We start from the raw sequence: 23,033 nt of genomic DNA, 5'->3' as shown, positions 1-23,033 counted from the left end.
TTCCATACTAAGCAAATTCAAAGTCTGTCTCGGTACAGTAAAAATAATATAACAATAACAAAGACAGGTGCACTATGCGGTCTTACTAACCCTCATACTGGTGTAAAATTGAGAGATTAGCTATCATATCCTACTTGGAGGACATGTCTGAGCCCGAGCACCACGCCAAGGTTTCTCAAGTAGCTCGGGTCCTAACACCTACCTGTGCCGTATGGGCAATACCAGGAGCCAGTGGGCTAATTACAGGTGCGCAAGGTCCGACTCGCAGCAATCTCCCAGTAACCTCCAGCATGTGACCAGGCGTACAATGGGAGGAGGGAGAGAGCTCTGAGCCCCACCCAAGACTGGCTGATATAGATTGGCGTGGTATTATGCTCAACCCCATATGCAGTGGTGCATCTATACGGGGGGGGGGGGGGCGCAGATCCTGCACTTGTTGCCCCTCTGCTAATGGCAATCCCCGGCAAAAATGCATACAATGGAGGATGCCTGCAGCGGACCACAAGTACCATAGTGGTCCTCCACGTAAGATATGTTGGCTAACCTCTCAATTTTACACCAGTATGAGGCTTAGTAAGACCGCAGAGTGCACCTCTTTGTTATTTTTATGTGATTGTCATTAGCAGCGGACCACAAGTGCAGGATCTGCCCCCCCCCCCCCTCTGTATAGATGCACCTTTGCATATGGTTTTGAGCATTTCCTGCTTTTTAATACCACGCCAATCTGTAGGATGTCTCGGTACAGCAATTCCCCCACCCCATTCCCTTGAAGGGGCTCTGTCATCAGATACGTTGCAATAAAACCGACTCACCTTAGACATGTGTGATTGACCGTTGAACATCATAGTCTTGGCCCCAATCTTCCTAGGTGCCCACATTCTTAAGAAAAGTGATGTTTTATAACATGCAGATAAGCCCTTAGAAGCAACGTGGGAGGCGCAATGATTTTTTTGCTACACCAATCACAAGATCGCATATGTAATATTTAGTGTGGGTGGGGGGGACAAGAAACCTGTGTTAGGGTCAACAATGGCAGATGCCAGGCTAGACTACCTGTACTGTGCAGCAGCAATATAGCTGGCCAGTGATGAAAACAGTATAGACAGAAAATTCTGCCTGGATTATCTGATATCTAGTTTGTTAAAGATGGATATAGTGAAGAGAAGGGGGTACTGTCTGATCCATTCAGCAGGCAGGAGTAGTGTGAGGCTAGAAGTCAGGTCAAAGCGATGCTACAAACCCACAGAAACTGCAGTACTGAGAAACTGGGCAAGTATGATCCACTGGTTTCGAACCGAGTTAGACATTTAGGTTGGAAGGTAAAGAATGCTGCAAACTGTGTTTATACCCCAGAGCTGCACTCACAATTCTGCTGGTTGTTATTGAGCACATTCTTGAAGCGGCTTTCCGTGATTACTGTGGTTTTTTAACTGATCTGCTCATGGACTTGATTACCTCATGTACATATTCCCCATGCTTTTTTTCAGTTTGGACTCTCCTGACCCATTTTTACCATGTAACCCAATCCCTCTGGTTTATTTCCATCCTGTATGTAGCACTTCCTGTTGTTGTATCCAACCAAACCCATGATGCACTTCTCCTTCCTCTACCACAGCTCTAGCATCTCCTTTAGAAAGGACCAGCTAGGTTATAGCTCCTCCCACCCACCTAGTTACATAGACACTCCCCTATCACTGCCCCTAAAAACACCCAGCTTGTTTATAGCTCCTCCCACCCAGCTAGTTACATAGACACTCCCGTATCACTGCCCCTAAAAACACCCAGCTTGTTTATAGCTCCTCCCACCCAGCTAGTTACATAGACACTCCCCTATCACTGCCCCGCCCATGGACATAACATCACAGGAAATACGACAGAGCTGCATGGACATGGTCATGTGACCACAACCCAGAACGGGAGACAGTAGCAATAAAGGCAAAAGAAATACATTACAAAATTACTTTGACCTCCATAAATGATTACAGTATTTAAAAAAATGTTGATGCAAAATGCAAAACCCCTTAAGGCCTCTTTCACACTTGCGTTGTCCGGATCCGGCGTGTACTCCACTTGCCGGAATTACACGCCGGATCCGGAAAAACGCAAGTGTACTGAAAGCATTTGAAGCATTTTGAACCTAGCAAAATATTTTGCGAATAGCCAAGTAGCACCGATTAAAAATTTAGCCGAAAAAATTTGGAAAAAAGAGATTAAAAACTTTGCTGAAAAAAATGAGTTTATGCATACATCACTTCGAGAAAAGTCAAATTTTCCCCCTAAGAATAAAAACAATGAATGTATTGAAGGGTACTCAATGAATTGGAAAAAATTTAAGCTAAGTCTAGAATGCACAACTTGACTAGGGAAATGAAAAACAGCGCTCAGAATTTTAGAAAACAACAAGAATATAGTGATTAAACCGACCGACAAGGGGGGAGGGGGTAGTGATTATGGATAACCACAAGTATATGGCAGAGTTAGATAAAACTACATATCAGCTTCTAAAAACACGATGGATTTAAAAAAAGAACTTGATTCCTTGCTACAAAAAGGATTTAATAAAGTGATTTTGAATAAAAAGAGCTTGATTATTGGATAATAAAATTTCCTGTGATCCTTGTAATATATCAACTTCCCAAGATCCACAAAGATATGACTAATCCTCCGGGGAGACCTATTGTGTCCGGGATTAATTCACTGATGAGTCGACTAACGGAATATATAGATTATTTTTTGCAGAAGTATGTCATAAAGGCCCCGTCATATCTAAAGGACACGGGGATGTGTACTGAACCTGATAAAAAATATAGGTACTTGTGGAGAAAATATATGGCTTGGTACAGTAGATGTAACTTCATTGTCCACTATTATACCAAAGGACTTGGGGATTAGAGCCATTCAGGAAACATTAGCAGCAGACCCAGAGATGACAAAAGAACAAGGAGATTTTATTGTGGAATGTGTAGATTTTTGTTTAACACATAATTATTTTTGGTTTAAGGAGAACTACTACCTCTAGAAAGTCGGGACCGCGATGGGGGCGAAATTCGCCCCAAGTTTCGCCAACTTGTTTATGTCAGCATGGGAAACAGAGAGAATCGCCCCCCTTTTAGGAAAAAAGACTGAGCTTGGTCAACTCAATACATGGCGAAGATTTATAGACGACTGTTTCCTTATATGGGAAGGAGAAAGAAGAGGTCTAGAAGAATTAATCGCACAGCTAAATATTAATGATTGGAATATTAACTTTACGAGCAGCATCAGTGACAAAGTGAATTTTCTCGATCTCACAATCTTCATGGAAGATGGGCGGCTTAAGACTAAGACCTTTTTTAAAAAAAAAAAAATGATGTTAATGGTTATATCAATCTGACCAGTTGCCACTATGGCCCTTGGCTCAATAACATCCCGAAAGGTCAGATCGGGAGAATTTACCACAATTGCACTGATGCTGTGACGTTCCAAGAACAAAGTTCACTGATCCAGGATCGTTTTCTGGAGAAGGGATATAATAAAGAGGACTTAGTGAGATGCAGTCGCGAGGTTCAGGAAAATTGGGACAAAGAGCTAGTGAATAAAGAAGAGGAAAAAAAGAATAATAATAAAGATTTTAGATTCGCTTTTCTCACTAAATATACAGCCCAAGCAGGCCTCATAAAAAATGCCATAAGGAAAAATTGGAGTGTACTCAAGAATGACCCGAATATAGGCACAGAAATCCCTAGCCATCCTAATTTTATTTTAAAAAAGGCACTGAATTAAAAAAATCGATTTGGTCCATAGTGCGATTATAAATAAAGAGGAACGGAAAGAAAAAGATACTTTTTCGTGGTGTGGTTTTTGCCTTCCGTGTAGGAATAGAAACAATGATAAGAAAAAAATTAAAACTACAGTGATCCACTCGGTTAAAAGAGATAAAGACTTTAAAGTTAAAGGGCAAATTACGTGTGACAGAATAGGAGTTGTATACATGCTGGAGTGCCCTTGTGGCCTCCAGTATGTGGGTCGCACAACGAGAAAATAAAAAAATTTGATACAGGAACACATTAATAATATTAAAAAGGGACTGGAGACTCATAGGGTATCTATGCATATTAAAAAAGTTCACCCAAAAAAAAACAAGGAGCTTGCATTCACTGGATTAGAAGTGGTGAAAAATGACTGGTTGGGAGGAGATGCGGTAAAGAAGATAGATCGGCAGGGGGTCAGCTGGATCTATGAGCTGGATACTATCCAGCCACATTGGAACAAATGAGTAAAGCAATATATTTGTAAAGTTGCTCAACTTTATGAGTTGAATAATTCTGCATATGACTAAGGGCTCTCAGAGGGCCGTAGTGTTTTGTGGTCTGCAAATTGCGGATCCGCAAAACACAGATATCGCCCGTATGCGTTCTGCATTTTGCGGACCGCACATGGCTGGCACGATGATAGAAATGACTAATCTTGTCCGTGATTGAGGACAAGAATAGGACTTGCTCTATCTTTCTTGCGGGGCCGCGGAATAGAACTACGGCCCCATTAAAATGAAAAGTTCCGTACCCGTCCCGCAAAAATTGTGGGTGCAATTGCTATCCCTCAGTGGCTTCTGAAAAGGGTTCCTGGGGTGGAGGGGCACGTGTAGAGCTTACTGTATGGTCGGCAACCCCAGTGGAGCGCTGTAGACCATGTCGTGGGTTCATTGGTATCGGTCTCTTTAGTGTAAAGCACATTCATATCCTAGCAGTAAATGCTGTAATTAGTGCAGTGATTCCCATTGTGGATCTGCACTCCAAGACAGAGTAGACACTGGGTTAAGGTGAAGATGTCTTGAAGAAGACAACCTTACTCAGGGTTCAGTGAAATTTCTGAAAAGTAATCACGAAAATGAAAATCTGCAAGGAAAAATCTTCCCGACAGAGTCCTCCCGGCCCAGCACACGGGGGAGTAATAATGCCAATTAAATGATGCACTACCTGTAAAAGCACAGAACATCTCTTTCTGTCTCTTACATAGTCCATTTATTATGATTAGTTATGCCGCTGGATGATATAATTGAAAGTGTGTGGTGACCTGTTTATCTGCCGTGGCTTGCTTTGTATACTTCTTTAATTACTGTCAGGATTTCTAGTAATTAAATTTGAAATTCGTGAGTGTAATTTCACCTCTGAGCACTTTTGTTTTGGGGGTGGAGGGAAGGGATAATTAGGTTTTCTCTGTAGCATTGGAGAGTTTAGTAGATTGCCCATAGTTGTAGGGTTTGTGGACATTTTACGGCTCTGCACTTAAGGTGGATTTAGGCCGATGAGCAGCAGAATGTCGGGAAGTAAGCGTTCCTTCCTGACAGTCGGCTGCGCGTTCAGTGGAGGTGCATTTACATGCGGCAATCTCCTTCACAGTATGAGGATGACGGATCGCTATTACGATCGCTCATCCTCATACAGCTGCACTGTTTCTGGGCAGTAGATCGCTGCCAATCTGCTGCCCAGAAATGATAATTGGTGTGACTGCACAAACAACAGTTTCAGCCAATTAACGAGCGTTTCACTCAAACTGAGCATGTGCGACCTTCTCAGTGAGCCAGACAAAGAAATAAGAAAAATAACAAACAGCAGGTGGCGCTATACAGATTCATTTTATTGAATAACTCAGTGGCTATAATACATTTTTAATGACATGCAATTACAAAAGTATTTAGATCCAGGTGCTGGTTTGAAAACTATAGAATATTTTTCGTGGGACATCCCCTTTAAATGTCCCGTTGGTTCCCCAGTTAATGTAATATTTTTTTTATTTTTATATATTTTTTTAAAACTGGAGGATCACTTTAAAGGGGTTGTCTCACTTCAGTAAATGGCATTTATCATGTAGAGAAAGTTAATACAAGGCACTTACTAATGTATTGTGATTGTCCATATTCCCTCCTTTTCTGGCTGGATTCATTTTGCCATCACATCATACACTGCTCATTTCCAGGGGTTGCGACCACCCTGCAATCAAGCAGCAGTGGTCGTGCTTGCTCACTACAGGAAAAAGTGCCATCCTCTCTGATGGCTAGGACCATGGGAATGCGCATAGTCCAGCACTTTTTTCTATAGTGTTCAAGCATGACCACCACTGCTAGATTGCAGGGTGGTCGTAACCATGGGAACGAGCAGAGTATAATGTGATGGGAAAAAAAGAATCCAGCAGAGCAAAGGAAGCAATATGGACAATCACAATACATTAGTAAGTGGCTTGTAGTACCTTTCTCTACATGATAAATGCCATTTGCTGAAGTGAGAGGACCCCTTTAACTGCTAAAGATACACAAATCATGTGACTCAGCCATGCTTTTACCCTCTTTCATTAATGTAAAAAAATAAATCATGGGGAAGATATACTAAAGGTGAGCAACTGTTAAATACCATAGTAGCCGCAGACCCCTTTAAGTACAGGGGCGTAGCTAAAGGCTTATGGGCCCCGGTGCTAGAGTTTAGCTTGGGCCCCCCATCCCTCATTGCTTTGTGGCCAGGGGCAGGGAAGCGCATTGCCTTCCTGCTGCCTGAAGCAAAAATTTAAACTGCACCCCCCCACCATGCCAAATTCTGGACCTAACCCCTTCCCTCCAGCCAGAGGTGTAACTTGACCAGCATGCACCTTCTATAAAACAGGTGTCTTCTCATGTGGTACAAGGGTCTTTGGGGCCCCTCAGGCTCCTGGGCCCGGTAGCGACTGCTACCTCTGCACCCCCTATAGCTACGCCCCTGTTTAAGTACATTATCTTTTATTATTTTAGCACCTTTGTGGGCAGTGGGGCGAGTTTCTCATCACTCTGACAACCCCTTTAAGTGACCAGTTACCTCCACAGACACATACCCATTTACAGCCCATAAAGTAGACATGGAGGTACAGGACAGAGGTGAGAATCGTGCACCCATCTGCCGATGGCGGATACTCCACACATTATTCCAATATGCAATGTCTGGTTCCTTCCACCTGACAGTAAGTAATTGAACATCGCCTCCAGATTAATCAGAACACAAATGGCGGATTCCTTCACCGCAGCCTCCTCCTGTGCTCGCGCTATTAATCTGCACAACTGAACGGACTACTCAAGCAGCCGCCAAGGTCAGCCGAGCAGCTCTCACCAGCGCTTGCCGCTTACATTTATTTAAAATGGTGAATTTCGGAGATGCAAAAATAAATAAATAAATATCAATAAACAATAAAATCTGTGAACTGAATTTTCAGAACAGTATTTCCTGAAAAGGAGAGGTTACTATGCATGAAATCAGCCAGAGATCACAGGCGGCCCCCAGTGTTGTCTTCCTGGTAAAATATACATTGTGCTGCTTTTAAAGCATAAATAATACACACGGGAAGATGTAATGGCCTGTTCCGCGGGTGCCATCAACGCATCATTTTATCAAATTAAATTTTATCCAAATTAAATAAAAATGAACTGGAAAATTTATTTTATGAGATTATAATGCACTACATATTTAAAGGGTTACTCCAGGATTTTAATACTGATGGTTTATCCTCAGAATAAACGATTAAAATCTGATCAGAGGGTTTGCACAGAATGGGATTTTCCTCTGTGTGGGATTTGTAAGCGTTATTTACACCTGCAGCAGGACAGCTTTTAGGAAGGGACACATCCAGTCATCATAGGGGCCCAGAAAACTTAGTGAGCTCCCACTCCCCCCAGATTGCCGACAGATTTGGATTTTTTTTAGGTTCAAGCAAAGAGGCATAGCTTAATTTTTTTTTTTTACTAGACTTTTATGGCAGAAAAAGTAGAACAAGTGCTTTATAAATGCGGCCCTCATTCTGAACATGTACAGCACACAACTGGCATCAATACAGCGATAAATCTCGCCCATACTGTTCTAATTCCTCTGCTTTCCCTCACATAATGTGTGAGATTTATCAAAATTGGCATAAAGAAAAACTGGCTTAGTTGCCCCTAGAAACAGATCCCACCTTTCATTTTTCAGAGCTCCAGTTTTTCTTTACACCAGATTTGATAAATTTCTCCCAATATACCGTATTTTTCGCCCTATGAGACTCACCCATAAGGGGGTCGCCCATAAGATGCACCTAGGTTTTAGAGGAGGACAATAAGAATTTTTTTTTTTTCATTAGACCTCAGGTCAGACCCCCAATCAGACCCCCAATGTTAATCAGACCTTAGCTGACAGTCCCAATCAGACCCCAAAAGTTAATAAGACCCCAATAAGACCTCAGATCAGACCCCAATGTAAATGACCCCCAATCAGACCTCAGATAAGAGCCCCGTGCCTCTCATCAGCCCTTATGCCTCTCATTAGCCCCCATTATCAGCCCTTATGCCTCTCATCAGCCCCATTATCAGCCATTATACCTCTCATCACCCCCATTGCAGTCCCCATATCAGATCAGCCCCAAGCAGCCTCATGTTTTATAAAATATAAAAAAAACACCTCTCCTGCTCCTGGATGCCGCCGGTGTCACTGCCAGACATCTGAGAAGCTCTGACAGACGTACTTCAGAACCTCCTGCTTGAGGTTCTTTTGGTTTGCTTTCGTTTTGTCATCTCGTTTCCCTCTCTCAGCTGTCATCTAGTTGAACTGATTGCATCCCTTTAAATCCCCTCCCATACTGCATCACTTTGCGGTTTATACAACTTCCTGGAGTGTGTGCATGCTGGATGCTACAACTGATGCTTTTACAGATAAGTCTGTTCATTTATTTGTGTTTTCCTGTTTGCTTGATCCCAGGTGACCCTGACTCCCTCCGTATTAAGTGTAGGGAGCCGGTGGTCGTGTCCCCTCACTATTATAGGGTGTTCAGGTGTCATACAGTCGAGGAACGAGGGTATGCAATTATCTACCATAGAGATTTTTGCATAGGCTGAGCAGTAAGGGAGAGAGCTAGGGCTGTTACAGGTCTTACCCTTTGGTTCCTTAGTTTTGGATCAAGTCAGTCGGATCTTCATTTGTGTCTTCTAGTTTTCTGTAACACCTTCTGTGACAGCCGGTCCTCACTGCCCGCGATCTTCTTCCTCTTGCTGGCGCGCAAAGCCTGAGATCACAGAGTGCCCTCACGCTGTGCGCAGTCAGCCGACAGCCGAGGACCAGGAAGCGATGAGTACAGAGCCTTCACCGCTTCCTGGTCCTCCGGTACTAATGAGCTTTGGAGCATCTATTAACTCCCCAATGTGTATCATCTGGAAGGATTTGCCTGGACCGTTGCATTATGAATTTTGCTTTTGCAATTCTTCTCCGTAATGTTTCTTCTGCTGTGGTCACTAAGACTGGGGCTACATGGCGATTTTGGGCATGACAGTTGTCACATGACCAAGTATCGCAGTGTAGCATTGCAGCCCTAGAAATTAATGGGGTCACAGCAAGACTTGCAAGTTGCCATGACCCAATTCTCCAATTGCAAACAATCAAGCAGAGTTTATTTATTTTTTTGCAATTCTGGGGTTGCGACAACCTGCCACTCGGGCTTCGACCCCGTCAATTTCTATGGCTGCAATGCTACACTGCAATCCTCGGTCACGCAAGAGGACTGTGTGGTCCCAGCCTAAATCTCCTTGGGGCTGCTCTCCTGTAAGGGCTCGTTCACATCACCGTTACGTATTCCATTATGGCTTTCCGTTATAACATGGTTATAATGGAAAATAACGGAATCCATAAGACGGAAATCAAAACGGAAACCTTTAGAGGCAGTACGTTTTGATCCGTCATAATAGAAGTATATGGGCAAGCATAACTGATCCGTCTGGTTTCCTGTCGACAGAACTTTGTTTTCCGTCCATCATAACGGAAACCAGACGGATCCGTTATGCTTGCCCATATACTTCTATTATGACTGATAAAAACGGACTGCCTGTAAAGGTTTCCGTCTTATGGATTCCGTTATTGTCCATTATAACGGAAAGCTTCTACCAGCTAATCTTTTGTGCCCCTCCCTGCAGCAGGCCGCAGTTCATACACTGCCTGAGAAATGCATGCTGCTGCACAGGGCACAGTCTGTGGCCTCTCCTGGGCCTTTAAGGAATTTTCACTCTATAATAAATAAATAAAATGTCTAACAACACATAAAACTTTAATGCCATTTTGATAGTACTTTTCATTTTTAATGCACTTACGGTTCTGAGGGCATCCTGCTGTTTTCTTGATATTCCTGCTGTGGGGCATGTCGGTAGATTCAGCACCCTCCCCCTCTCAGTAATGCACACCTGCATAATTACTACAGCTAGTGTCACTGATGATGTGCCTGACATTTGGGAAGCTGAATTCCTCACCAGAAAAAAAACACATCACATTTTTGAAATGCAGGTAAATTACAAAGTGTCCTGTGTGTAAGGTGGAGGAAAATATACTGGACCAGGACTACCCTTTACACTGGCATGTGTGGCACATCAGCATATTTCTAAAGCTTCTGTTGGATGCAGTCCAGCTACCCACTGTGGGCATGGCGTCATAGGATATTCACTGTAGCTGCCGCAGCTATTGCCTGCAGGCATGGGTGTAACTACCATAGCGGCAGACCATGCGACTGCTATGGGGCCCAGGGCAAGAGGGGGCCCAGTCTTTGTTGGGGTTATCTCCTCTTCTGCTGGAGGTGAAAACTTGGTCAGGACTCTACCCTCTAAAGGAACAACTTTTAGCAAATGAGGCAGTGAAATAAATGGCCCAAGGGTCATTGAAAGGGGTTTAGGCACAAACCCTTCTGTCCTGTGTAGGGCCCGGTTTGGTCCTTGCTATGGGGCCCTTACTTGTCTGTGTAGGCCACTGCCTCCTACAAGATGGCAGACATAAGCCGGATCATTCTCGCATGGTAGGAAATAGAAGGACATGTAATGTAATGTGGGCTGTGGGAATGATTTTTTTTGGGTGTCTTTAGGACTCTAGAAACTATCACAATGAAAGGGATCCTTCCACCTTGTCCATGCAGGGCTATCTGTGGGCAGCACGGTACAGAGCAGGAGGAGCTGGGCAGATGGATGCACTGAATCTTTTCCCACAAAACTATATGACTTGTCATTTCTGTGCTTAGGAGTCCAGTGGGCAGTCCCATCAGTGACTGGCAACCTTTCCTCTATAGAGATAGCCGTCAGTCACTGACTAGGACCGCCCGCTGGACCTCTAAGCCCAGAAAAAGCAGAAATTCAAATGAATAAATGACCAACTATAATCTATCTTTTCCCACAAAGCTATTTATGAATCTGCTCATCTCCTCCCGCTCTATACTATGCTGCCTGCAGATCAGACACCGAACAGGTCCCCTGTAATACACACATGTATCAGTGCAAAACCTCATGCTTAGGCCTCCTAAATACGGCCGTTACCGTATGGCATCTGCATACAGCGGGTCCGCAATACACTGGCACCGGCCGTGTGCACCCCGCATCACGGATGCGGACCCATTCACTACGAAGGGCTTCCGTGGTGTTTCTGGCCATGCCGCCGCACCGCAAACATGTTCTATTTTTTTTTACGGTGCGGACAGATCACGGACTCATTCAAGTTGAACGGATCTCGATCCGTCCCGGCGGCCGCACAGATGTTGCCCGTGCATTGGGGACCGCAAATTGTGGTCCGCCAAAACACGGAACGGCCGCGAGGATGAGGCCTTAAAGGGGTTGTCTCACTTAAGCAAGCGACATTTATCATGTAGAGAAAGTTGATACAAGACACTTACTAATGTATTGTGATTGTCCGTATTGCCTGCTTTGCTGGCTGGATTCATTTTTCCATAACATTATACACTGCTTTTATCCAGGGGTTACGACCACCCTGTAATCCAGCAGCGGTGGTCGTGCTTACACACTATAGGAAAAAGAGCTGGCCTTTGCATGCTCCTGCGGTCCCAAACACCATAGACATTTGCACCTTTTCCTATAGTGTGCAAGTGCGACCACTGCTGCTGGGTGCAGGGTGGTCGTAACCTCTGAAAACAAACAGTGCATAATGTGATTGCAAAATGAATCACAATACATTAGTAAGAGCCTGGTATTCACTTTCTCTACATAATAAATGCCATTTAACGGCATTAACAATCGCATCTTGTATATCTGATTTCAGACTTCAAACTTGATCCATCAGAAGGTGTCTCCTCCAACAGAGCGGCACGGCTCCCCCATCCTGTCATTCATCATCCTGGAGCAGTTCAATGCTATCCGCCTGGTTCAAAGTATCCACCAGTCCCTGGCGGCTCTGAGCAAGGTTATCAGAGGGACGTCATTGTTGACCTCCGAAGTACAAAAGCTAGCAAGTGCTTTATTAGAGCAGAAGGTAAGTGACGTCTCCCAGCCTCCTGTCACGTGTGAATGTTGGACGCGTTTTATGTTTTACGCTTAATGAATTATTAAAGGGAATCTGTCATAGTAACATAGTGACACTGCCTGTCCCAAAAAAAAAGTCGCCATCAAAAAAAGCCTTTAGCTTTGATTACAGCACGCATTCGCTGTGGCATTGTTTCGATAAACTTCTGCAATGTCACAATATTTATTTCCATCCAGTGTTGCATACATTTTTCACCAAGATCTTGCATTGATGATGGTAGAGTCTGACTGCTGCGCAAAGCCTTCTCCAGCACATCCCAAAGATTCTGGGAACCTGTCACCTGGATTTTGTGTATAGAGCTGAGGACATCGGCTGCTAGATGGCCGCTAGCACATCTGCAATACACAGTCCCCATAGCTCTGTGTGCTTTTATTATGTAAAAAAAAAGATTTTATACATATGCAAATTAACCTGAGATGAGTCCAGCGTGAAGGAGCCTAGCACCGCCCCGCTTCCTCTGAATCTTCTCCTTGCTCCCCGACGGCAGAAAGCTAGAGCACCATAATCTCGTGATGCGCAAGCTAACGCATGCGCAGTGTCGTCGTAGTGTTCCTTCCCTGTGCTGGCATCAATAATGCGTTGGACAGTTCTTAACCCAATTTTTGATGTTTTCTCTTCTTGATGCATGCCAATGATTTGACCCTTCTCAAACAGACTTAAATTTTTTCCACGACCACGAGCTGTGTCTTTCGACATGGTTGTTTTAGAAATTAGAAGCAACTCATTGCACCAGTTGGGGTTAAATAACTTGTTGCCAGCTGAAAGATAATCGCCCATGCAGTAATTATCCAATAGGAGGCTCATAACTATTTGCTTAGTTAAATTCAGGTGGTGACTTTTTTTTGGGGGGGACAGGCAGTGTAGTTTATAAGGCTGAAAAAAAGACATTTGTCCATCCAGTTCGGCCTGTCATCCTGCAAGTTGATCCAGAGGAAGGCAAAAAAAAATTAACTGTGATGTAGAAGCCAATTTTCCCCACTTTAGGGGAATAAAAAATTCCTTTCCGACTCCAATCAGGCAATCAGAATAACTCCCTGGAGAACCCTCTCTAGTAGCTATAGCCTGTAATATTATTACACTCCAGAAATACATCCAGGCCCCTCTTGAATTCCTTTATTGTACTCACCATCACCACCTCCTCAGGCAGAGAGCTCCATAGTCTCACTGCTCTTACCGTAAAGAATCCTCTTCTATGTTTGTGTATAAACCTTCTTTCCTCCAGACGCAGAGGATGTCCCCTCGTCACAGTCACAGTCCTGAGGATAAATAGATGATGGGAGAGATCTCTGTACTGACCCCTGATATATTCATACATAGTAATTAGATCTCCCCTCAGTTGTCTTTTTTTTTTAATTTTTTTAAGTGAATAACCCTAATTTTGATAATCTTTCAGGGTACTGTAGTTGCCCCATTCCAGTTATTACGTTAGTTGCCCTCCTCTGGACCTTCTCCAGCTCTGCTATGTCTGCCTTGTTTACAGGAGCCCAGAACTGTACACAGTACTCCATGTGTGGTCTGACTAATGATTTGTAAAGTGGTAGGACTATGTTCTCATCACGGGAATCTATGCCCCTTTTTGATGTAACCCATTATCTTATTGGCCTTGGCAGCAACGGCCTGACACTGGTTTCACACTCGCGTTTTGTGCGGATCTGTCTTTTATGTGCACAGACGAATATGCATAAATAATGCAAGCGCTTGTATCCGTTAATAACGGATCTGTTTGCATTATTCATTCAAAATCCGCCTTGACTTACATTAAAAGTCAGGGGGATGGATCCGTTTTCAATTGCCCCATATTGTGCCAGTGAAAAACGGATCTGTCCCCATTGACTTACATTGTAAGTCTAGACAGATGCGTTAGGCTCCGCATAGTCAGACGGTCACCAAGCTGCTTTTTTGTGACCATCTAAAAAACTTAACGGAGACCAAACGCAGCCAATGTGATGTATTCTGAACGGATCCTTATCCATTCAGAATGCATTGGGGCTTAACTGATCCGTTTTGAGCCGCTTGTGAGAGCCCTGAAAAGGATCTCGCAAGCGGACCCAGAAACTCCAATGTGAAAGTAGTCTTAGTTTGCTGTTCACTAAAATCCCTAAATCCTTTTCCATGTCAGTGTTACCCAGTGTTTTACTATTTAGTATGTTCGGGTGACTTGCATTATTCCTTCCCATGTGCATAACCTTACATTTGTCAGTGTTAAACCTCATCTGCTACTAATCTGCCCAAGCCTTCAATCTATCCAGATCCCTCTGTAGCAGTATACTGTCCTCTTCTGTGTTAATTACTTTACACAGTTTAGTGTCATCTGCAAAAATTTCTATTTTACTGTGCAAGCCTTCTACAAGATCATTAATAAATATATTGAAGAGCAGTTTTCTGCTGCCCTCACTTTAAAATCCTGACTACCCCAGCGCATGCCAGTCAGTGCCCTTAGTCAGGAGCTCAGGGCTCTCGCCGCCCACCTACCTCTGATTGACAGTTTTTTCCAATTGAATCAGTAGCAGGTGGGAGGGAAAGCAAGAAGTTCATGCATACTCGGCACTCATCATTATGCACTGGAGCTGTTCTATACAAGATTTTGGCAAAGCGGCTGGGTCAGTTAAAGAAAGTGACCCAGCATTTTGCTGAGGAACCCTGTCACTAGTTTGTTTCCCTTAGAACACCACAAAACTGGTGACAGATTCCCTTTAAAAAATATAGTTTTCCATTGTAATTACCGTATTTATCGGCGTATAACACGTACTTTTTCCCCCTGAAAATAGGGGGCAAATGATGTATGCGTGTTATACGCCGATATAATGTTAAGAAGCCATGTTTTTACATACTGGAGGTATAACATTAAGACGGCGCAGCGCCTGCCGCAGCTCCCTCCTTATGCGCCGCCTGCCCCAGCTCCCTCTGTCATGCGGCGCCTGCCCCAGCTCACTCTGTCATGCGCCGCCTGCCTGTTCATTCATAAAGTGAGATAAGCAGGCAGGCCGCGCATGAGGAGGGAGCTGTGGCAGGCCGCGCATGAGGAGGGAGCTGTGGCAGGCCGCGCATGAGGAGGGAGCTGGGGCAGGCCGCGCATGAGGAGGGAGCTGGGGCAGGCCGCGCATGAGGAGGGAGCTGGGGCAGGCCGCGCATGAGGAGGGAGCTGGGGCAGGCCGTGCATGAGGAGGGAGCTGGGGCAGGCCGCGCATGAGGAGGGAGCTGGGGCAGGCCGCGCATGAGGAGGGAGCTGGGGCAGGCCGCGCATGAGGAGGGAGCTGGGGCAGGCCGCGCATGAGGAGGGAGCTGGGGCAGGCCGCGCATGAGGAGGGAGCTGGGGCAGGCCGCGCATGAGGAGGGAGCTGGGGCAGGCCGCGCATGAGGAGGGAGCTGGGGCAGGCCGCGCATGAGGAGGGAGCTGGGGCAGGCCGCGCATGAGGAGGGAGCTGGGGCAGGCCGCGCATGAGGAGGGAGCTGGGGCAGGCCGCGCATGAGGAGGGAGCTGGGGCAGGCCGCGCATGAGGAGGGAGCTGGGGCAGGCCGCGCATGAGGAGGGAGCTGGGGCAGGCCGCGCATGAGGAGGGAGCTGGGGCAGGCCGCGCATGAGGAGGGAGCTGGGGCAGGCGGCGCATCAGGAGGGAGCTGAGACAGGCGGCGCATGACCGAGGGAGATGCCGGTCTGCGCCGTCTTAATGTTATACCTCCGGTACTACAGTAAGTACCGTACAGTGCGTCTACAATTAGATATAGAGATCAGATTGAATGTTTAACAGTTGCGGGGCCCGGTGTATTAGAGTAGAGTCACTGCACCGGGCCCTGCCATGAGTGTCCCCGCCTCCTCTCTCCACACTGATCCATCTGATGGGGGATCTGTAGATGACACTTATGGGGATCTGTGGATGACATAAGTGTCATCCACAGAGCCCCATAAGTGTCATCCTTTTACATTATTTACCTTATAAGTGGTAATAATATTAATAAAAAAAAGTTCTGAGCTACCCTTATTTTGCTTCAAAGTTCTTTATTTGAAATTTAAATTTTTTTCCTGAAATTTCCCTCTTAAAATGAAGGTGCGTGTTATTACGCCTGTGCGTGTTATACGCCGATAAATACGGTATTCATTACTGAGTCTTTCTGGTGCCCTAATTAATCATTTCTAGGCCATGCTGATGGTTACGAAACAGCCCATATATGCTTGGGCTCCTGCATAGCAATAGAACAGTGATGGCGAACCTTTTACAGACCAAGTGCCCAAACTGCAACATAAACCCACTTATTTATCGCAAAGTGCCAACACGGCAATTTACCTTGAATACTACAGTCCAATATAGAATATCTTCCATGTACTTTATCATTTATATACAATATCCTGCCTACATTCAGTGTGCTGCCTGTGCTATTCATGGTGCGCCCTGCGCTAATGACTGACAGGAGAAGTGTAAGGCATATCGGTACAACATAGATGTTTTCCATGGTGCGGGTGCCCACATAGAGGGCTCTGAGTGCCGCCTCTGGCACCCGTGCCATAGGTTCGCCATCACTGCAATAGAATATGCAGCCATGGCTAACATCATTGGATTTATCTGTTCATTTATGCATCCAGCATTGGGACACATAGAGAAGAGTGCATAGTGATTCACAACTCCAGCATTTCAGGTCCCGACTGCTGCGGAATGTGAAGTGGTGACTGGGTACCAGTGCTGGTAAGGGCCTTTTTATTGAAGAGGCAAGATGGCTTGAGAAACAGTTCATACTTATTGCAACTGTGGTTTGAAGGGGGAAGAGCAGCAGAGAACCCTATGTTCCTTTCTTGGTTCAAAAGATATACAGTGCATTCGGAAAATGTTCAGACCCTTTCACTTTTTTCACATTTTGTTATGTTGAGGTCTTGCGCTAAAATAAAAATAAAAGTCAAGTTTTTCCCCTTCAACCAGCACTCAATGCCCCATAATGAGGAAGTGAAAACAGAATGTTAGAAATGTTTGCATTGACATGCATTACTTATTCAGACCCTTTAGGCCTCATGCACACGGCCGTTGTTTCATTCCGTGTCCGCTGTTCCGTTATTTTCTGCGGACCCATTGACTTTCAATGGGTCCGTTGAAAACTCGGCTAATGCACCGTTTGTCATCCGCGTCCGTGATCCGTGGTTCCAGTCCGTCAAAAAAACATAACCTGTCCTATTTTTTTCACAGAAAACAGTTTGCGGACCCATTCAAGTCAATGTCATCCGCGTCCGTTTTTTTTCCTATCATTTGCATGGCAAAGTTGACAGACTTTTTTTTTTACTTCATGTCTGGTGATCCTCCAAAAATAAAGGAAGACACACGGAAACAAAAACGGATCACGGAACAACGAAACCCCATTTTGCGAAACGGAACACAACAACGGTCGTGTGCATGAGGCCTTACTCAGGACAGTTGAAGCCCCTTTGGCAATGATTATACCCTCCAGTCTTCTTGGGGATGATGCCACAAGGTGTGTACACCTGGATTTAGGGATTTTCTGCCATTCTTCTCTGCATATCCTCTCAAGCTCTGTTGGGTTGGATGAGGACCATGGTGGACAGCCATGTTCTTGTCTCCAGAGATGTTCGATTGGGTTAAGTCATGGCTCTGGCTGGGCTTCTCAAGGGCATTCACAGAGTTGTTTCTTTACTGTGATGTCTTGGCTGTGTGCTTAGGATCATTGTCTTGTTGGAAGGTGAACCTTCAGCCCAGTCTGAAGTCCAGAGCACTCTGGATCAGGTTTTCATTAAGATATCTCTGTACTTTGCTCAGTTCAGCTTTCCCTCAATGCTGACCAGTCTCCCTGTCCCAGCCACTGAAAAGCACCTCCACAGCATGATGCTGCCACCAGCATGCGTCACTGTCTGGATGGTGTTGAACAGGTGATGACTTATGCCTGGTGTTATCCGGAGAAGATGCTTAGAATTTTTCATCAGACCAGAATCTTGTTTCTCACAGTCTGAGAGTCCTTTAGGTGCTTTTATTGCAAACGTTCATGTGCCTTTTACTGAGAAGAGGCTTCTTTCTGGCCACTGCACCATGGACGTTTCTCCCATCTGCACAAAGGATCTTTGGAGAGGCAGCAAGCTCTAGGAAGAGTCCTTGTTGTTCCAAACCTATTTCATTTAAGAATTATAATGGCCACTGTGCTCTTGTGAAATCTCAGTACCATATAATTTTGTTTTGTGCCCTCCTCCAGATCTGTGCCTCCACACAATTCTGACTTTAAGTTCTTCAGGCACTCCTTTCCTCCATATGGCTTGGTTTTTGCTCCGATATGCATTTCTAGCTGTGAGATCTTAATGTAGACATTGGTGTATCTTTGCAAATCATGTTCAATCAACTGACTTTACCACAGCTGGACTGCAATCAAGGTTTAGAAACATCTCAAAGATGATCAAGAGAAATGAGAGACCCAGGACTAAATTTCAAGTGTCATAGGAAAGGGTCTGCATACTTATGTCCATGCGCAATTTTAGTCTTTTTTGTTTAATAAATTTGCAAAAATGTCTAAACTTCTGTTTCCACTTTCTCATGGTGGGGTATTGGGCTAAAATTTCCTATTTTAATTTTAGCACAAACATAACAAAATGAGAAAAAGGTGCAAGTGTCTGAAGACTTTCCGAATACATTGTATGTGATATTCACCAGGAGGCCATGCTAACTGCCAGGGTTATAAAGGATTCCACACCACTTCAAAGTCGTCACAGATATTCAGGTTATCATCAGTACATTTCAGAAGATCTGATGGAGTGTGTATGACTGTGAAACGCGTCGCCAATAAATAGAATTTCTCAGAAGACCTTTGAAGTGGTTTGGAATCCTTTATAATCCTGGAAGGAGATCAGCGCTGCCTTTATAGCCTTTTTCTCCTATTGTATACCACATTCCCAAACAGATTCACATTTTCTACATCGGAATGCACCCGCTGCATCCACTCTATACAAGAAGCTGAATTTAGGGTGGTGCCGAATTAGTGCATCTCTAATAGTTGAATGCACTACCTGCACTCTCCTTTTCAGTGAATATATGACAGGTCTCACCCAATGGGGCAGCTAGTTCAAGGATCTACAGCAGGCATTGACAACCTGCCACCTAGGGGGCCCCATGCGACCCACAGTGCCATTCTGTGTGCCTCCAACCATCTGGTTGCTTACATATAGTTTCCTTGTCAGAGGGAAGCGTGGCACACAATTTAGGAGCAGGGCCTGACAAGTTCTAATGGCCCACTGTGTAGTCATTTTTGGGTCCTTCATAAATCAGAAAAATTGGGTCTATTGACCCCTGCTTGACGCTCGAGAAAATAGTATAGAGAGTTTAGAGAGGTAGTCATCTATGCATAAGGACTCCAGCAATCTGTTCCCGGCAGAGAAACCAAAATACTTCATGCAGTGGTATTTATCTAGCTGAAATCCAGCATTTATACCAGAAAGCAGCCCAGATCCCGGTCGGATTCCATTATTGTCAGTATTGGCAGTATAACGCTGTGCCGCATATGGTACATTACAGGAATCTGATCCTCTGTTGGAACAGACTATTGGAGTTTGCTCCGCGTATGTGAACCTAGCCTATATAAGTAGCTGTCTCCATTGCAGTTTATGGATGTTGTGAAATGCTAGGGTGTGACCAGAACACCTATAAGCTTCAGTAGAAGGATCCACTGGCATGTAAGATCCCCTCCTATCTCTAGTGCTGATCAGAGGAGAAGGGTGACCTCAATTTCTACTGATCGGGAGTCCTGGAACTTGCACCTGCAGGCATTGATGGCCTACCCTTTTCATATGCCATAACTGTTTCAGATCGTAATACCTCTTTACGTTTTTTTTGTGGAATTTCGGTGTGGTTCAGTATAACAGTGTGGCCCTTGAACTACAAAAGGTTGTGCCCCACTCATATAACCTGGAGCGCAGAGTCCTCTGGATGTTATTGTGAAGTAAGGAAATGTCAGACCTATCCATGTAGTGCACAGTGCGTGTCTCTTGGACCCGCACTATAAAATGTACATGTACCTTTAGTGTACAGTAATAAGTGCCCGCTTCCAGGCACTAGTGGACAAGCTTTAGGCAGAGCCACCCTTCTGGAGGTACAATCGTCATTTTCCGATGAACAGGGAACTCATCTGTGCTAGGTTTATATGGTATATACCAGTGGTGTCCAGCCACTGGCTCATATGTACTGTAAATCCTATTTCTAAAAATGTTAGGGTACATGCACACGTTCAGGATTCATGTGCGGAGAATCTGCAGGTGTTCGCAGGCAAATCCGTGCGGTCAATCCGCATCAATTGGTGCAAATTTTACACATGCAGATTTTACTAAGTGAATGGAGAAAATCCGGTCAGGAAAAATAAAATGAATTGACATGATGCAGATTGTAAAATCCCCACCCAGGTCAAAATCTGCGCTGAAAAAATCTGCACCGTGTGCATTGAGAATTTCAAATTCTCATAGAATACAATGTATATGACCTATGGTGCAGATTTTCCGCACACAATCCTGATCGTATGCATTTAGCCTTATTCTAAACATCATTGTTTTTGCCAATAGCGGTCACCCTCTGCCTGGAAAATAGGATGGAGCGGAGCAGCCAGGCTATATACCAATTTCATATTCTAATGAAGTGTTTCGAAACAGAACCACAGGATATACACGATTATACAGGGAGCCATCGGATACGAGAAAAACACAGGTGTCCATGTCTTTCATTGACACATTATTTCCTGTTAGTTTGCACGCTCATCGCCCGACCCCAGCAGCAGGTGTACGTTTCCCAGCAGTGTCAGTTACTGATCTAGAGTCTGATCCGTAGAGTAGTATTGTCAGGTTTTCTTCTAGGATTATAGAACTTCAGACATGCCATAGTGGAATTTGAATCAGTAGGGGACCAGGTTTCCGAGAGCACCTTCCCCCGCAATCCTTAGAACAAGTGCATAGCTGATATCATCTGTGATTGGCTTTCTTCAGGTGAGAGGAAGGGTTAGTGGGTGAACTTGAACAGCCCTCTGTAGAGTAATCCTGCCCCTTCGTTCCACTCTCAGCACCAGGACCCCCGATCAAGCTACTTACCTGTCCGAGATTTTATTTTTAAATAATAGTTACCTTTTAAAGGTGTTTCCGGGAGCTCAGAATTGATGGCTTATCCTTAGGATGGGTCATTAATATCTAGTTGGTAGGGGTCAAGCACCCTGCTACTCTGCTGATCAGCTATTTAAAGAGGCCATGGCACTCAGGTGAGCTCTGTGGCCTCCTCACACCCTAACAAGCACTACGCCGTACATTGTTTAGTAGCTGTGATTGGTATTGCAGTTCTGGCCATTCACTTAATTGGGACAGAGCTGCACATAGTCCATGTGACTGATGAACATGACATCACACAGGCGTATGAAGAGGACACTGCGCTCGCGGAGCAGCATGGTCTCTTTAAACAGCTGATTGGTGGGGTTTCTGGGAGTTGGACCCCCACCGATCAGATATTAATGACCTATCCTGAGAATAGGCAATCAATATTGAAATCCCAGAAAACCTCTTTAATACAATTGTATGTAGAAACTTAAAGGGAATATCCCACAAAGGGCATTTATCACCTATCCCCAAGATAGGTGAAAAATGTCTGATTTCTGGAACCCCCTGATCACTTGAACAGCCGCCCCCTCTTCTCTCTCACTGTACGATGGCAGTCAAGGATGTGCGCTGCCAAGTGTATGGGGCTGAGAGAGGAACAGCAGAGGACAGCCCTCGAAGGTAGAGCTCCAGGATCAGAATGGCTGATGTGGCCGCACACCTTACGTAGATTTTGATCTTAATAAGCCATCATGACATGGCTGCACTTTCCTCTTGGGGTTTCTTTGGGTGCTCCTGTTTTTTCCCCACACTTTCAAGACATAATTAGGTTAGTGCAACTGTTCCTGTGGAATTGGTCCTACTGTGAGGAGAAATTAGTGTAAATCCTACTGCGAGTGTTCAGTGCTAATAATACAATCAGAGCCAGCATTTCACCATGTGTGGTTAGCTCCAGATATTCATCCAGTTGATAGTAGATGCATCGGGGCATCAGGAAGGTTACCGCCACTCGCTGTCCGGGATGTCGACTCTATTCTTCTATTTAAACAGTTTCCAATTTTCCTGATAATGATCTAGTTGTATGAGAAGTGCAGAATTGCATTGACAGCTGCCAGACTGTACATCTCTGTTTGCTTTGTAATTCGTCACCCATCAGAGGAGAAGGTAGAGAATGTGACATTGTGACCCTGACAGATTGTCAAAGCCTACTGCCTACAGGGTGGAGGGAAGCACTGGGAGAGCTCGTCAGGCATACTGGTTGCTCACAATAGGGGGACATGACAGCTGGCTTATGGATGTCTGTCTGCAGCTTAATAAACTGGGAGTCCGATCAACTGCACTGGCGTCCTGTGGAAGGAAAAAGGTAGAATGGCTTGGCTACAATTGAGAAAAAAAGATCCCAATTTTGAAGGAAAAAAATAGGTAAATATTGTAATAAAAACACACACGTATACTGTATATTAGGCGGTTTTCACTTTCCAGTAGTAAGCTACATGCATATCCAAAGTCCCGCATTCACCCGGCTTATATCAAAAGGGCGTCTTTCATGCGGCACTTTGAATTGTCATTTGTCGGCAGCAGGGTCGACAAATGACACATGACAAAATATGTCATAAACTGTGAATCAGCACTTGGTATTGGCCTGGCATCAGCCTGTGTAGGAGGACCCTTATTCTCCCTTTCATCTT

At 44.8% G+C, this 23,033-nt stretch overlaps 1 protein-coding gene across 2 annotated transcripts in view; it reads left to right on the top strand.

The window, feature by feature from the left end:
• Positions 1 to 23,033, top strand: part of DYNC2H1 (dynein cytoplasmic 2 heavy chain 1) — a 478,712-nt gene that overhangs the window by 387,942 nt on the left and 67,737 nt on the right. For both annotated transcript variants that reach the window (XM_044284009.1, XM_044284008.1), the window contains one exon: positions 12,042 to 12,251. In XM_044284009.1, coding sequence (XP_044139944.1) covers positions 12,042 to 12,251 — 210 coding nt within the window. The remainder of the gene's footprint in view (positions 1 to 12,041; positions 12,252 to 23,033) is intronic.

This window comes from Bufo gargarizans, chromosome 3 (genome assembly GCF_014858855.1).
Source record: "Bufo gargarizans isolate SCDJY-AF-19 chromosome 3, ASM1485885v1, whole genome shotgun sequence".
In the NCBI taxonomy this organism is placed as follows: Eukaryota; Metazoa; Chordata; class Amphibia; order Anura; family Bufonidae; genus Bufo; species Bufo gargarizans.
Note: the sequence above shows the minus strand (reverse complement) of the source record. Positions and strands in the feature narration are given on the sequence as shown.